Source organism: Thamnophis elegans, chromosome 13 (assembly GCF_009769535.1).
Source record: "Thamnophis elegans isolate rThaEle1 chromosome 13, rThaEle1.pri, whole genome shotgun sequence".
Classification (NCBI taxonomy): Eukaryota; Metazoa; Chordata; class Lepidosauria; order Squamata; family Colubridae; genus Thamnophis; species Thamnophis elegans.
In genome coordinates, this window is record NC_045553.1 from 3,391,168 (window position 1) to 3,407,662 (window position 16,495).

At 44.5% G+C, this 16,495-nt stretch overlaps 1 protein-coding gene across 1 annotated transcript in view; it reads left to right on the forward strand.

The window, feature by feature from the left end:
- LOC116516707 overlaps positions 1 to 16,495 on the forward strand; it is a 33,678-nt gene that overhangs the window by 9,607 nt on the left and 7,576 nt on the right. The window contains exons 9-12 of the mRNA XM_032229356.1: positions 8,791 to 8,904; positions 10,601 to 10,765; positions 11,804 to 11,984; positions 14,335 to 14,456. Coding sequence (XP_032085247.1) covers positions 8,791 to 8,904; positions 10,601 to 10,765; positions 11,804 to 11,984; positions 14,335 to 14,456 — 582 coding nt within the window. The remainder of the gene's footprint in view (positions 1 to 8,790; positions 8,905 to 10,600; positions 10,766 to 11,803; positions 11,985 to 14,334; positions 14,457 to 16,495) is intronic.

The following is a 16,495-nucleotide window of genomic DNA, read 5'->3' on the forward strand; positions in this document are numbered from 1 at the left end:
TCCCTTCTCTTCTTTATGGCACGCCGACAGACTGCGGAGCTGGCAGCAGAGCCGGACAGCGAGGAGGTTGGGGAGGAGCATGGGCCAGTCTTGGGGGCTGAGGAAAGCTCAAGGCTGGATTATTGCAATGCGCTCTACATGGGGCTACCCTTGAAAAGCGTTTGGAGACTGCAGCTAGTCCAGAATGCGGCCGCGTGAGCGATATTGGGTGCACCAAGGTACATCCATGTTATATCTGTCCTCCCTGAGCTGCACTGGCTACCAATTGGTCTCCGGACGCAATTCAAGGTGTTAAAGCCCTACATGGCTTAGGGCCAGCGTACCTACCTACGAGACCGCCTACTGCCACATACCTCCCAGCGGCCGGTAAGGTCCCACAGATTGGGCCTCCTTCAGATGCTGTTGGCAAGACAGTGTCGGCTGGCGGCCCCTCGGAGGAGGGTTACACCACAAAACCGCGGTAGACAAAAGCGTGCTCGACGAAAGCACGTACGTGACGTCACCACAGCGCGACGAAAACATCGCGCTGTGATCGATAAATGTAAAATTAAAGCAAAAACCTTACCCTAAACCCCCCAAACCTAACCCTAACCCTAACCCTAAACCTAAACCTAAACCTAACCCTTAACCTAACCCTAAACCTAACCCTTAACCTAACGCTAAACCTAATGCTAACCCTTAACCTAACGCTAAACGTAACCCTAATGCTCTAAACCTAACCCTAACCCTAACCCTAACCCTAACCCTAACCCTAACCCTAACCCTAACCCTAACCCTAACCCTTACCTTTATGTGAATCGGCTTGCTTTAATTTTATTTTTATTTCAATTTTTAATTTTTTTCGTCGCGCTGTGATAACGTCACGTACGCGCTTTCGTCGAGCGCGCTTTTGTGGACCGCGGTTTTGACGGGTCACGTGGAGGAGAGCCTTCTCTGTGGCTGCTCTGACTCTTTGGAATCAGCTACCCCCAGAGATCTGGACCTCACCCACCCTCATGGCCTTCAGGAAAGCTGTTAAAACCTGGCTGTTCCGGCAGGCCTGGGGCTGTTGACCTCATTGTTGAGGTCCGGCCCCGATCAGAATGAATGTGTGTGTTTTGTGATTTTAAATTGCCTTTCTCTTATTTTTTTCTTGTTTTTTCTTCTTTTGTAAGCCGCCCGGAGTCCTTCGGGATTGGGCGGCATATACATTTTAATAAATAAATAAATAAGATGGGGGCTCTGCGTCGGAGGCAGAGAGGGAGCTAGACAGCAGTGAGGCAGAAGAACAGCTGGAGCCTGTCCCCAGTGTGCGCATGCGCAGAGCTGCCAGAAGACAAGAAAAACTAAGAAAGCAGGGTCGACTTGGGAGTAAAGCCCCACCTTGGAGGTGGTTGGCCCCTCCCACAGGAAACAACAGAGGAGCGAATGGGGAGGGGGCTTTTGCAGGAAACAATTCGTCCCTTCGGTCGTTTCAAGAGTGGAAAGTTCTGTTTGTGACTATAAGAGACTCTGTGCCAAGTTTTGCCTTGCCCTGCTAGTTTGGAAAACTCGTTATCTGGCAGCTCTCCAAGCGAGATAAGGTTCGTGTGGATAAATATTCCTGTTTGCTAAAGCCTTGCGGACTGTGAATGAAAGGAAGTCACATTTCGTGTAAATAGAAGGGGTTTTGTCGGGATCAAGACTCTGCTTCTTGAAGGAAGCCTGAGTCAGAACACCTTGTTCGATTTCAGATCCGGCTCCAGAAGTCGGTCCGTTGCAATCCAACTGGCTGGTGATTGGTCGCTTGATGGTTCGGCGATCTGCACCCAGGAGGGGAAACTCGGAGTGGGGTTCCAATCACACCGTCCTCATGGAGAGACATCCAGGCAAGGTGAGTCAGGAGCTATCAACGTGGATGCTTTGGGAAATAGCTTCAGCCCCCCCCCCTCCTCTCTGTGGCAGCCCCTCAAATATTGGAAGATGCTCTCCTGTCTCCCCTGGTCCTTCTCTTCACTAGACTAGCCATGCCCAGTTCCTGCAACCGTTCTTCGTATGTTTGAGCCTCCAGGCTTTTGATCATCTTAGATAGATTCAGATTAACAGAGTTGGAAGGGACATTGGAGGTCATCTAGTCAACCCCCCCGCCCAAGCAGGAGGCCCTACACCATTTCTGACAGATGGCCGTCCAATCTCTTCTTGAAAGCCTCCAGGGATGAAGCTCCCACAACTTCTGAAGGCAACTTCTGTTCCATGGGTTGATTGTTCTCACTGCCAGAAAATTCCTCCTTATTTCCAGGTTGAATCTCTCCTTGGTCAGTTTCCATCCATACTTCCTTGTCTGGCCTTCGGGTGCAGCCCCTCAAATATTGGAAGATGCTATCCTGTCTCCCCTGGTCCTTCTCTTCACTGGACTAGCCATGCCCAGTTCCTGCAACCGTTCTTCGTAGGTTTTAGTCTCCAGGCCCCTAATCATCCTGGTTGCTCTTCTCTGCACTTTTTCTAGAGTCTCCACATCTTTCTTTATAGTATGGTAACCAAAATCTCTTTCTGGTTAGTTGAGGTTAGCTTAGATTGTGTGAACCCAGCCATTGTGGTCTGGAAGCTATGAGTTATTGTTGCAGAAAATGACGGGCTTTAGACTTCTCGGGACACAGGAAAAGTTTATTTGGCAGCCACATTCAGAAAGTTAGCGAAAAGGCTAACATTGCAAATTCTGAACAACCTTCATTATCGAAGCACACGTTCTTATACATTCTCAACGGCAGCGTTAACACGGAAATACTTAATACAATACAATAGCAAAGTTGGAAGGGACTTTGGAGGTCTTCTAGTCCAACCCCCTGCCTAGGCAGGAAACCCTACACTGTTTCAGACAAATGGCTGTCCAACATCTTCTTAAAGACTTTCAGTGTTGGGGCATTCACAACTTCTGGAGGCAATTTGTTCCACTGGTTAATTGTTCTCACTATCAGGAAATTTCTCCTCAGTTCTAAGTTGCTTCTGTCCTTGATTAGTTTCCACCCATTGCTTCTTGTTCTACCCTCAGGTGCCTTGGAGAATAGCTTGACTCCCTCTTCTTTGTGGCAACCCCTGAGATATTGGAAGACTGCTATCATGTCTCCCCTGGTCCTTCTTTTCATTAAACTAGACATACCCAGTTCCTGCAACCGTTCTTCATATGTTTGAGCCTCCAATCCCCTAATCCTCTTTGTTGCTCTTCTCTGCACTCTTTCTAGAGTCTCAGCATCTTTTCTACATCGTGGTGACCAAAACTGAATGCAGGATTCCAGGTGTGGCCTTACCAAGGCACTTAACTCATTTCCTATTGGTTACCTTGAGGAAAAAGCCTTATAAGGAGATGAGGGTCTTACTCTTAAGAGCCGAGGTGGCGCAGTGGTTAGGTGCAGTACTGCAGGCCACTTCAGCTGACTGCTATCTGCAGTTCAGCGGTTCAAATCTCACCGGCTCAAGGTTGACTCAGCCTTCCATCCTTCCGAGGTGGGTGAAATGAGGACCCAGACTGTTGGGGAGCAATCTGCTGACTCTGTAAACCGCTTAGAGAGGGCTGAAAGCCCTATGAAGCAGTATATAAGTCTAAGTGCTATTGCTATTGCTATTGCTATTTCTCCTTTTGTTACAGGTATGGATTACATGTCATTAACGAACTTTATCTGAACCTTGTGGTTTGGACTTTTGACATAGAGAGGTTGGCTGGAACATCTTGTGGTTAGAGAATGTTGACATGTCTTTTAAGCAAGCTTCTAACTATTATTATTATTTATTATTTATTAAATTAACTATCCTTTTTATGCCATGTCTTCAATCTTATATTTTTTTAATCCATGTTTTATTCGACTTTATTATGACATATGAAGATGAGGAAAGCTTAGCCAACGGGTGGCTTATTCCACAACTGTTTAAATAAAGCATTGTTTATCCAGTTTATCCAATCGAATAATTTATTCAACGATTCATTGTTCAATATTTAATCATATCTCCCCTTCTTCTGGCAGGAGGGAAACCAGCGCTGATGCCACCCATTGTGGGTACCCTTCTTCCTGCAATCGTGGCAAATCTCCATTCTCGCCTTTGGCCCTCTGCTTTTTTACAACACTTTTCGGAAAATACTGGGCCTACCCAGCAGGGATGTTGTTGACTCAGAAGCTGGACAATGCTGAACAGGATGGGGGCTGTTATCTACACTGCTACAGACAGACTAAATTAAAAGCAATTGAAATGACTTTGCTTGAGCTGATGAGACCCTTTTGAGATACAAGACCAGTCAAACTGCCAACACAATAAGGGAGGGACAAACTTTGGGTTCAAACTTTGGAGTCTAAGTGAGGTGGGCTTTGGACCCCCCCTCTTGAGCATATATAGAGCTGAGGTGGCGCAGTGGTTAGGGTGCAGTACTGCAGGCCACTTCAGCTGACTGTTATCTGCAGTTCGGCGGTTCTAATCTCACCGGCTCAAGGTTGACTCAGCCTTCCATCCTTCCGAGGTGGGTGAAATGAGGACCCGGATTGTTATTGGGGGCGATATGCTGGCTCTGTAAACCGCTTAGAGAGGGCTGAAAGCCCTATGAAGCGGTATATAAGTCTAACTGCTATTGCTATTGAGCATGGGGGGGGGGGGCACACAGTTCCTTCTCTGCCTGACCCCGGTTTCCCAAGGTGTGTTTAGTGCAGGTATCACATGGCAGGTGAGACTGAAATTGTCGAGCCCTTCAAAACTTTTAAGTTGAGACTGACGTTTTGAGCCCCTTTTTCACGCTTGAACTTTTTCAGGCGTCTTTAGGCGTAGATTGGGGGTCCTCCCCAGTGGTGAAATCCAAACGTTTTCCCTGCCAGTTCTGTGGGCGTGGCTTGGTGGGTGTGGTTTGGTGGTCATGTGACTGGGTGGGACGTCTCCCCCCCAAAAAAAATCCAGCAAGAAAATCCAGTTGCCTCTTGAAAAAAACACCTTTGGGATTTTAAATTACCAAGTTCGATAAGCATTGCTCCACCAGCTTCCTAACCCCCCAAAAACCAATGATAAATCAGATCTGCAGGTGACTGAGCTATAAAACCATCATGGTTCATTTAGTGCATACAAGGTTCAAAGCTTTGTTGACAAATTAAACCAAAAACACAGCCTAAGCTCCTCTTCCTCTCATCTCCTCTCCTCTCTTCCTTTCTCTCCTTCTCTCCTTCCTTTCTTCCTCCTTTCCCTTCCTTCTTCCCTTACCTCTCCTCTCCTCCTCCCTTCCTCTTCCCCTTTCTACCCTCTCTCCTTCTCTCCTTCTCCCTTCCATCTTCCTCTCCTCTCTACCTTCCTTCCCTCCTCTTTCTCTCATCTCCTCTCCTCTCTTCCTTTCTCTCCCTCTCTCCCTTCTCTACTTCCTTTCTTCCTCCTTTCCCTTCCTTCTTCCCTTACCTCTCCCCTCCTCCTCCCTTCCTCTTCCCCTTTCTACCCTCTCTCCTTCTCTCCTTCTCCCTTCCATCTTCCTCTCCTCTCTACCTTCCTTCCCTCCTCTTCCTCTCCTCTCCTCTCTTCCTTTCTCTCCCTCTCTCCCTTCTCTACTTTCTTCTTTCCTCCTCTCCTTTCCTTCTCCCCTTACCTCTCCCCTACTTCTCAAGTAGAGTACATTTCTCATGGCAACACTCTGCCCACAACCCTAGAGTTCGATCCTGTTGGAGCTCAAGGTTGATTTAGCCTTCCATCCTCCTTAGATCGGTAAAATGAGGACCCAGGTTAGATAAATAAATTTATTTAGATTTGGCTTAAAAATTGTGTAAATCTGATTTCTGTGGTGTATTGAGCCTAGTTTATGACTGAGCACGTTGGTTTATTCAATTTTATGACTCGGTTTTACACTCCAAACAACACATGGAAATCCAGTTATTGGATGCGCATGTAACACAAATCATTCGGTTGTTTAAGTTGTGCTTTGGTATGCTGTATGAAGACGACTGTACTGGTAGCATGTTGGTCAGCCCAACCAGTGTAGCTTGTAAATCATAGCTTAATGCATTATGTAAAGGCAGCCAAAGGTTCCCCTCGCACATATGCGCTAGTCGTTCCCGACTCTAGGGGGGCGGTGCTCATCTCCGTTTCAAAGCCGAAGAGCCAGCGCTGTCCGAAGACGTCTCCGTGGTCATGTGGCCGGCATGACTCAACGCCGAAGGCGCACGGAACGCTGTTCCCTTCCCACCAAAGGTGGTGCCTATTTTTCTACTTGCATTTTTTACGTGCTTTCGAACTGCTAAGTTGGCAGAAGCTGGGACAAGTCACGGGAGCTCCCTCCGTTACGCGGCTCTAGGGATTCAAACCCCCGAATTGCTGATCTTTCTCAACTATAAGCTCAGCATCTTAGCCACTGAGCCACCCTTCAAAGGCCGTCAATTCTGGCATTCAGAATTAACTTTTATTTATTTTTTTAATTTCCATACCTTTTTTTTTTTTACAAAACACAAAAAATGAATGAAAACGCAAAAACTATCAACACAAACGTTAATAAACAGTAGGAAGCCAAACCAAAAAAAAGTATCATCAAGCTATTTATGGATCAAACTATATATGTACGAACATTTCGAATTTTTAAAGATGTACAATACCATAAAATTTATGCCAAAAGGATGCAGAGAACCTTATTTTTAATTAATAGGAAAAAAAATGCTTTTGGGGTAGTTAAAAAAAAAAGTAAACCAACATTAAAACAAACCAGCCATTGTGAGGGAAAACTGATCAGGGCTATCTCTTGGGATAACATGGATTATGAGTCCCACCATTTCTTCACCTGGGCCATGTTGGCTGAGAACCATGGGATATGAAGTCCAACATTTTGGAAAGGAGCAGACTCCCTTTGTCTTACTCTAGCGTAAAAGCAAAAGTTACACACACAATAGCAGATCTATAGTAGCGTTGCACAATTTTGGGACTCCAGCTCCCATTGAGCTGAGCCACTAGAAAAGCTGGGTTGGATGGCAATTGAGGGATAGGATAGGGTTAGGATGTTGATACTGCTTTATAAGGCCTTGGTAAGGTCACAGTTGGAATATCACTCCAGTTTTGGTCGTCAGGATGTAACAAAGATGTGGAGACTCTAGAAAGAGTGCAGAGAAGAGCAACAAAGAGGATAAGGGGACTGGAGGCTAAAACATATGAAGAACGATTGCAGGAACTGGGGATGTCTAGTTTAATGAGAAGGACTAGGGGAGCCATGATAGCAGTCTTCCAATATCTCAGGGGTTGCCCCAAAGAAGAGGGAGTCAAGCTATTCTCCAAAGCAGCTGAGTGTAGAACAAGAAGCAATGGGTGGAAACTAATCAAGGAGAGAAGCAACTTAGAACTGAGGAGAAATTTCCTGACAGTGAGAACAATTAACCAGTGGAACAGAAGTTGCCTCCAGAAGTTGTGAATGCTCCAACACTGGAAGTTTTTAAGAAGCTATTAGACCACCATTGGTCTGAAATGGCGTGGAGTTTCCTGCCTTGAGCAGGGGGTTGGACTAGAAGACCTCCAAGGTCCCTTCCAGCTCCATTTCTTCTCTTAGAGCGATTGGCCAATCAGCATTGAGAAAAGAAGCATCAGGTGAGCCTAATTTTGGTCATTTAAGGAAGTCTGAGGACAGCTGGGCTTTGGATAGGAGAACAGAGCAAGATGGTGCTTTGTAGAAGAAGACTCTATGGAGTTTGGGGTATTTTGGTGCTAGGTGAGTCTAAAATTTGGCTTGTGAATTTAAAAAAAGGATTTTTTTCTCAAGTTCTGGATTTATTTGAGAGCTTTCTATTGGTCTGCAGTCTTTGTTGTCTCCAAATTCTTCGCCGTTTGTGGATTATATATGTTTTTGGTCCTTATTTTTTCATTTTCTTTTCTTTTTAATGTTTTTATTTTAATTCAAAAGAGATTGCCACGACAAGATAACAATTAGAAATATAGCAAAGCCAGAAAGAAAGTTACTAATAAATCTTAGCACACAAACTAGTGACTATAACAATACTATAAGAAGAGTAACAATTACAGTATCTGTAGTAGTATATACCAAAATGAGTAAAGAGAGGGGAGAAAACTTTTAAGTTTTTATTTACATTAGCCTATTTGCAATTTTACTCTATTCATATTTTAATACATCTTTATTTTCCATACTAACAATTCTCAATGCTTGTAAACTTTTATTCCATCTCATTTCCACCCATGTGTAAAATGTATTCCCTGCCTATTAATATTTCTTGTTTTTTCTTCTTTTCTTTCCTTTTTTTATAATTTTTATTATTACCTTTAAGAACAGGGGGGAAAATGCAGAAAAAATAAGACAAACATAACACTACAAAACAGTTTTACAGCCTTCTGTATCGCATACATGTTTAGCTTTTGTAGTTCTCTATTCTATGTTGCCTTCCTATCGTGGTTTTTTTTCTATAAACAAGATTTTAGGGGTTTATCTGCATCATCTTTAATTAAACCAGTTCCTCTTTTTTTTTTTTTGGATTAAACATCTCTTTACACCACCTTCCATTCACCTTGTTGAATTTGCTGCTAAGCCTGACTTACACACACATTGCTAAGTGGAAAAGTGTGTTTGCTAGTTGGCTCTTGGCTTACTTTGATGTTGAAAACCCCACCCCCAGAAAGACATTTCGGGGTTGGACTAGAAGACCTCCAAGGGTCCCTTCCAACTCTCTTCTTCTCATTCTAATTCAAATGGTCCTTTATAAACCATGATGGGTGGGTTTATAAAGGACAAGCCTTTAAATTAACGTTGGGCGAGGAAGGGGTGACGTGGGAAGCACCCTGAGGGAGTGAAGCCACAGACTCTGGATCAGCCATTTTGTTTAATTTGTCTTTCAGCCACTCAGTTTTTGGCCCAAGGAAATGGCGGATTCTCCTCCTCCCCGGTCACGGCTCCCAACTCTCTGCCGAAGACCACGCAGGAAATGAGCTTCTTCCAAAAAATCTACCACGGTAAGCAACCTGTTTCGCAGGCACAAAAGAGCGTGAATTTTGTGTACACAAAATGTTGCATCCCATGTCAGGGATGGGAGACCACTCAGTGCAGTGTTCAAATCAATCGGCAAAGAGGTGGAAAGGACCTCTTGGAGGTCTTCTAGCCCAACCCCCTGCTCAAGCAGGAGATCTTAGACCATTTCGGACAAGGGAGCACCCACAACTTCTGATAGCAATGAACATGTCTACATATCTATGGGGGGACGCGGGGGCTCAGTGGCTAAGCCACACTGAACTTGTCAATCAGAAAGGTCAGCAGTTTGGCGGTTCGAATCCCTAGCGCTGCATAACGGAGCGAGCTCCCGTTCCTTGTCCCAGCTTCGGCCAACCGAGCAGTTCGAAAGCACGTTAAAAAATGCAAGTAGAAAAGTAGAGACCACCTTTGGTAGGAAGAGAACAGCGTTCCGTGCGCCTTTGGTGTTGAGTCTTGCCGGCCACATGACCACGGAGACGTCTTCGGACAGCGCTGGCTCTTCGGCTTTGAAACGGAGATGAGCACCGCCCCCTAGAGTCGGGAACGACTAGCTCATATGTGCAAGGGGAACCTTTACCTATATGGCTATGAATGGCTAATTTGTCAGAGGGCCAGGCGTCTAGAAATTCCCTAACCTTTTTGGGACTTGGCTTGGTCTAGGATGATCACATTCTCCCAATTGAAACTATGGTTAAATCATGGTCTGTAGGTTGCGAAATTAGTTTTCATTGTGTCTTTTGGCTGCTGGTTGGTGTCCATGGATGCATTGATGGCAGTGGTGGGTTTCAAAATTTTTTGGAACCTACTCTGTGGGTGTGGCCTCCTTGTGGGAGTGGCTTGGCCATGTGACCTTGTGGGAGTGGCTTGCCGGCCATGTGTTTTCTCTCTCTCTCTCTCTCTCTCTCTCTCTCTCTCTCTCTCTCTTCCTTTTGTCTCTCTGTCCCTTTTTTCTTTTTCTCTTTCATCTCTCTCTCACTCTTTTTTCTTTTTCTTTCTCTTTTCTTTCTCTTTTTCACTCCCTGGTGGGAGTGGCTTGCCGGCCATGTGTTTTCTCTCTCTCTCTCGCTCACTCTCTCGCTCTTTCCTTCCTTTTGTCTCTCTGTCCCTTTTTTCTTTTTTTCTTTCATCTCTCTCTCACTCTTTTTCTTTCTTTTTCTTTCTCTTCTTTCTCTTTTCTTTCTCTTTTTCACTCCCTAGTGGGAGTGGCTTGCCGGCCATGTGTTCTCTCCCCCCCCCTCTCCTTCCTTTTGTCTCTCTGTTCCTTTTTTCTTTTTTTCTTTCATCTCTCTCTCACTCTTTTTCTTTTTTCTTTTTTCTTTATCTATTTCTTCCTTTCTTTCTCTTTCTCTCTCTGGCTTTGTCAGTCTGTCTGTCTCTCTGTCTCTCTCTCTCTCTCTCTCTGTGGCAGTGGTGGGTTTCAAATTTTTTTGGAACCTCTTCTGTAGGTGTGGCCTGCTTTCTGGGGCCACTGGTGGAACCTCTTCTTACCGGTTCGGTAGATTTGATGAACCGGTTCTACCGAATAGGTGCGAACTGGTAGGAACCCACCTCTGATTAATGGTGTTCATGGAGGCTACTTTCCATTTCTGCTGGGCCACCGTGTTTTCCCCCCAGCTTTGAAAACGGGCATGAACATCTGGTCCAGTTCAACACCTTTTTTTCTGCTTCCTCCTTTTCCAGCTGCGAGGGGACTGATGTGGCGGGACTCCCACGGTGCCACGAAACCTACCGCAAATGGCTTGCCGATTCTCCCAAGTCCCAACTCCAGGAAACCGATGGAAAGCCAATTCTTGCAAACCACTGAATTCCACACCAACCTGACTTTCACCCTAAGAGCCCTGAGTGGTAAGGCTAATAGTTTAACTCAAAAGTAAGCAAGGGTAAAGGACGCGGTGGCTCGATGGCTAAGACGCTGAGCTTGTCGGCAGTTTGACGGTTCGAATCCCCAGCGCCACGTAACGGAGTGAGCTCCCGTGACTCATCCCAGCTTCTGCCAACCTAGCTGTTCAAAAGCACGTTAAAAAATGCAAGTAGGAAAATAGGAACCACCTTTGGTGGGAAAGGAACAGTGTTCCATGTGGTACCCACCACTGGCTCGGTTGGGCTTTGAATTTGAGCTTGTGTTCTGATTGGTTGTCAGACTCCCATGGGGCCATGCAGGGGCATCTCTGTAGGCTGTCCTGAGTCCCAAGCTTGGTTGAGCCTCGCTGAGTGATGATGTAACGAAAGGCCTTTGGGGAATTCCTACTATGGCTCTGCCTGAAGGAGGTACCATATTTTTCAGAGTATAAGACGCACCTTTCCCCCTCCCCCCAAAAAGAGGGTGAAAATCTGGGTACGTCTTATACACTGACGCCAATATTTTTGGCTTCCCGAAACCCCCCCTGCTTCACAAAAATGGACGTGCAGAAGGGTTGGGAGGCTTGCAAAGTGCTCCTGGGGACTGGGGAGGGCAAAAAACGGGCCATTTTTTGCTCGTTTTTGCCCCAGGAGCAATTTGCAAGCCTCTCAAACTCTCTGCATGCCCCATTTTGCATTAAAAAAAAACATGGCATGCAGAGGGTTTGGGAGATCTGCAGAGTACAAAAAAAACATTTAAAAAATTGTTTACCTCTTCAAAATCTTGGCGCGTCTTATACTGCGAAAAATACGGTCGATCTTCGTTGTGTTGAATAGGCTGGCTCAGGCCTTAATGGTCCATTGACAAAGGTGGGGTGGAGCTGAGTTTCCGTCTCCCTTTTAAGGGAAATATTCTGCCCTTTTCATAACTCCTAAAATATCTCATTTTTCCTAGGAGAGGGCTGGGGGCTAGCTTCCTACACCGGATAGTGAATGCCGGTTTGTGGAGTTGAAGGTGTGATTGTTTTTGTCTCTGCCCTCCAGAGGATTTTAGCGTTGAAGCTGTTCCAGAGATCCACCCGGAAGGTGCTGTGATCCACGTGGAAGCCAGCATTCAAGCGAGCCCAGGCCTGTTCCCCAAACTCTTTATTGAGGAATGCTACGGAGCCGATGCCCCGCACCGCAGCCATGCCAGAAGGATCGACATCATTGTGAACAACCACGGGTGAGGGACGGTGGATTATGGGTCGTGGCTGGTGGTCTTTAAGCATATTCTCCAACAAGGCAGCTCTTGGTGAAATCTTCACATGAAGTGTTAATACCACTTCACAAACCCTTGGTAAGGCCACACTTGGAATACAGCATCCAGTTTTGGTCGCCACGATGTAGAAAAGATGTGGAGACTCCAGAAAGAGTGCAGAGAAGAGCAACAGAGAGGATTAGGGGACTGGAGGCTAAAACATATGAAGAAGGGATGCAGGAACTGGGTATGTCTAGTTTAATGAAAAGAAGGACTAGGGGAGACAGGACAGCAGTCTTCCAATATCTCAGGGGCTGCCCCAAAGAAGAGGAGATCAAGCTATTCTCCAAAGCACCTAAGGGCAAGACAAGAAGCAATGGGTGGAAACTAATCAAGGAGAGAAGCAACTTAGAACTAAGGAGAAATTTCCTGACAGTCAGAACAATTAATCAGTGGAACAGAAGTTGCCTCCAGAAGTTCTGAATGCCCCAACACTGGAAGTCTTTAAGAAGATGTTGGATAGCCATTTGTCTGCAATGGTGTAGGGTTTCCTCCCTAGACGGGGTTGGACTAGAAGACCTCCAAGGTCCCTTCCAACTCTGTTGTTCTGTTCTATATTCTATTTTATTCTATTTTATTTTATTCTATTCCTATTCCTATTCTCTTCTATATTCTGTTTTCTTTTCTTCTCTTCTATAACTATTCTATTCTAAATTCTCTTTTATTCTCTTCTCTTTTATTCTTTTCCTATTCTATATTCTCTTCTATATACTCTTTTATTCTCTTCTCTTCCTATTCTCTTCTATATTCTCTTCTATATTCTCTTCTATTCCTCTTCTATTCTATATTCTTTTCTCTTCGCTTCCTTTTCTATTCAATATTCTCTTCTATTCCTATTATATTCTATATTCTCCTATATTTCTTCTCTTTTATTCTCTTCTCTTCCTATTCTCTTCTATATTCTCTTCTATATTCTGTTTTATTCTCTTCTCTTCCTATTCTCTTCTATATTCTCTTCTATTCCTCTTCTATATTCTCTTTTCTTCTCTTCTATAACTATTCTATTCTATCTTCTCTTCTATTCCTATTATATTCTATATTCTCCTATATTTCTTCTCTTTTATTCTCTTCTCTTCCTATTCTCTTCTATATTCTCTTCTATATTCTGTTTTATTCTCTTCTCTTCCTATTCTCTTCTATATTCTCTTCTATTCCTCTTCTATTCTATATTCTCTTTTCTTCTCTTCTATAACTATTCTATCTTCTCTTCTATTCCTATTATATTCTATATTCTCCTATATTTCTTCTCTTTTATTCTCTTCTCTTCCTATTCTCTTCTATATTCTCTTCTATATTCTGTTTTATTCTCTTCTCTTCCTATTCTCTTCTATATTCTCTTCTATATTCTGTTTTATTCTCTTCTCTTCCTATTCTCTTCTATATTCTCTTCTATTCCTCTTCTATACTCTTTTCTTCTCTTCTATAACTATTCTATTCTATCTTCTCTTCTATTCCTATTATATTCTATATTCTCCTATATTTCTTCTCTTTTATTCTCTTCTCTTCCTATTCTCTTCTATATTCTCTTCTATATTCTGTTTTATTCTCTTCTCTTCCTATTCTCTTCTATATTCTCTTCTATTCCTCTTCTATTCTATATTCTCTTTTCTTCTCTTCTATAACTATTCTATCTTCTCTTCTATTCCTCTTCTATTCTATATTCTCCTATATTTCTTCTCTTTTATTCTCTTCTCTTCCTATTCTCTTCTATATTCTCTTCTATATTCTGTTTTATTCTCTTCTCTTCCTATTCTCTTCTATATTCTCTTCTATTCCTCTTCTATTCTATATTCTCTTTTCTTATCTTCTATAACTATTCTATCTTCTCTTCTATTCCTATTATATTCTATATTCTCCTATATTTCTTCTCTTTTATTCTCTTCTCTTCCTATTCTCTTCTATATTCTCTTCTATATTCTCTTTTCTTCTCTTCTCTTCCTATTCTATTCTATATTCTCTTCCTATTCTATTCTATATTCTCTTCTCTTCCTATTCTCTTCTATATTCTCTTCTTTATTCTCTTCCCTTCCCTTCCAAATTGAATGAGAGCCAAGAGAATTTCTCTGTGCGATGCTGAAGACGAAATGAGGCTTGCAACCTTCCCTTGAGCCCACTTTCTCTTGCCCTGGCGTCTTGTTAGAGAGACTCTCTTCCATCTCCCATCATCCCCTGCTGTTGGCTATGGTTGGGCAGGAAGATGGAGCAGTGGGTCACCTGGAAAACGTGGATCCTCTGACTTTGCTATTAAAAACCTTTTGCTTCCTGTACTTGGCAGGTGTCTGCATGCTGGGCACCCCGAAGTAACCTGGTTTCGTAAAACGGACTCTTCCATCCTGTTCAAGCTGCCTGCTTTCCTGTTGACGGGGGATTCGGAAGAGGTAGGGATTGGTGGGGAATGTAGGTCTCCCCTCAGGTGGAGCTTGGAGAAAGAAATGCAGACTGGAGTGGGCAGGGAAATGCAAATTCTTCTCAAACACCAGCCCCCACGCGATCACCTGGGATGGTGTCCTGACCTAGGTTTCCTGTGCAAGTATCAGAGGTGGGGTTCCTACCAGTTCGCACCAGTTCGGTAGAACCGGTTCGTCAAATCTACTGAACTGGTTAGAAGAGGTTCCACCAGTGGACCCGGAAAGCAGGCCACACCTACAGAAGAGGTTCCAAAATTTTTTGAAACCCACCACTGACACACACATACACACGCAGACAGACTCACACAGAGAGAGAAAGAGAAAGAGAAAGAAAGGAAGAAAGGAAGAAAGAAAGAAAGAAAAAAAGAAAGAAAAAGTGAGAGAGAGATGAAAGAAAAAAAGGAAAAAGGGACAGAGAGACAAAAGGAAGGAGAGAGAGAGAGAGAGAGAAAGAAAACACATGGCTGGCAAGCCACTCCCACCAGGTCACATGGCCGTCAAGCCACTCCCACAAAGAAGCCCACACCCACAGAGTAGGTTCAGAAAAAATTTGAAACCCACCACTGGAAAGCATAAACCACAATCTTAGTCCCGAAAACCCTCTTTTATTTATACGGCTGTAAATGATCGTCATTCGCAAGTCCGCAGGACTTCGCAAACAGCCTGTGAAGATTCCGACAGATCTCTGCTCGAGTTGCTGCAGTCTTTCAAGGGAAGGTTGATAAACACCTACCTTATCTCCCCGGGAACGCTGCCGGAGACCTCATTGCCAAATGCAGAGCAAGGCCCAAGCTTAGCACCGAGTCAAAACACAGCTTCAGAGTTTAAACCGACCACAAAGAACCAAGTTGCTTCCTGCAAAGGCTCACGTGACTTTGCTCCTCCTTTATGTCCTATGGGAGGGGCCACTCATCTCCAAGCCTTACTCCCGAGTTGCCCCTTTTGTTCTGAATTGTCCTTGCCTTCTGGCCGGCAGTAGGGCCAAGGTTAATTCTGACACTATTGCAAATATTGGTTAGAACAGGAACTCATGCTGATTGTTACTGGGTTTTTTTTTTAAAGCTTTCTGCTGCCTAAATAAAGTGTTCTTTCACATTTTGTGCTAATGGAATTTCTAGAACCGTGATGCCGAACCAATGGCACGCTTGCCAGAGGTGGCACACAGAACCCTCTCTGTGGCACCCATGCGCCATTGCCCCAGCTCTGCCAGCTGTGGTTGTCGGGTTTCCAATGTGCTGTTCCTGACCTAGGCTTTCTGGTTCCACCACAAAACAGTGTTCGACTAAAGGGCGCTCGACGAAACCGCGTAGCTGACGTCATCACAGGGCGACAACAGCGCGGAGAAAAAAGCACGCTGTAAACGCTAAACCTAAAATTAACCCCTAAACCTAAACCTAACCCCCCTAAACCTAATCCTAATCCTAAACCTAACCCTAAACCTAACCTTAACCTAATCCTAAACCTAACCCTAACCCTAACCCTTAACCTAACCCTAAACCTAACCCTAACCCTAACCCTTAACCTAACCCTAAACCTAACCCTAAACCTAACCCTTAACCTAATCCTAACCCTAACCCTAACCCTAACCCTTAACCTAACCCTAAACCTAACCCTAACCCTAACCCTAACCCTAACCCTAACCCTAACCCTAACCCTTAACCTAACCCTAACCCTAACCCTAACCCTAACCCTAACCCTTAACCTAACCCTAACCCTAACCCTAACCCTAAACCTAACCCTAAACCTAAACCTAACCCTAAACCTAACCCTAAACCTAACCCTTACCTTAACTTGAATCGGCTTGCTTTCAAAGCGCTATTTAAAGCGCCCTTCTTTCTCCGCGCTCGCTGTTGTCGCCCTGTTGATGACGTCAGCGACGCGGTTTAATCGGGCGCGCTTTAGTCGAGCGCGGTTTTGTCATGCCACGGGCTTTCCAGAAGCATGAACCCGAATCCTCGTCCTGATAAACCCCTTTTGTTTTATTTACAGTGAATTCCTCTCTAGCAAAGCCTTTCATCTCCTACAGTC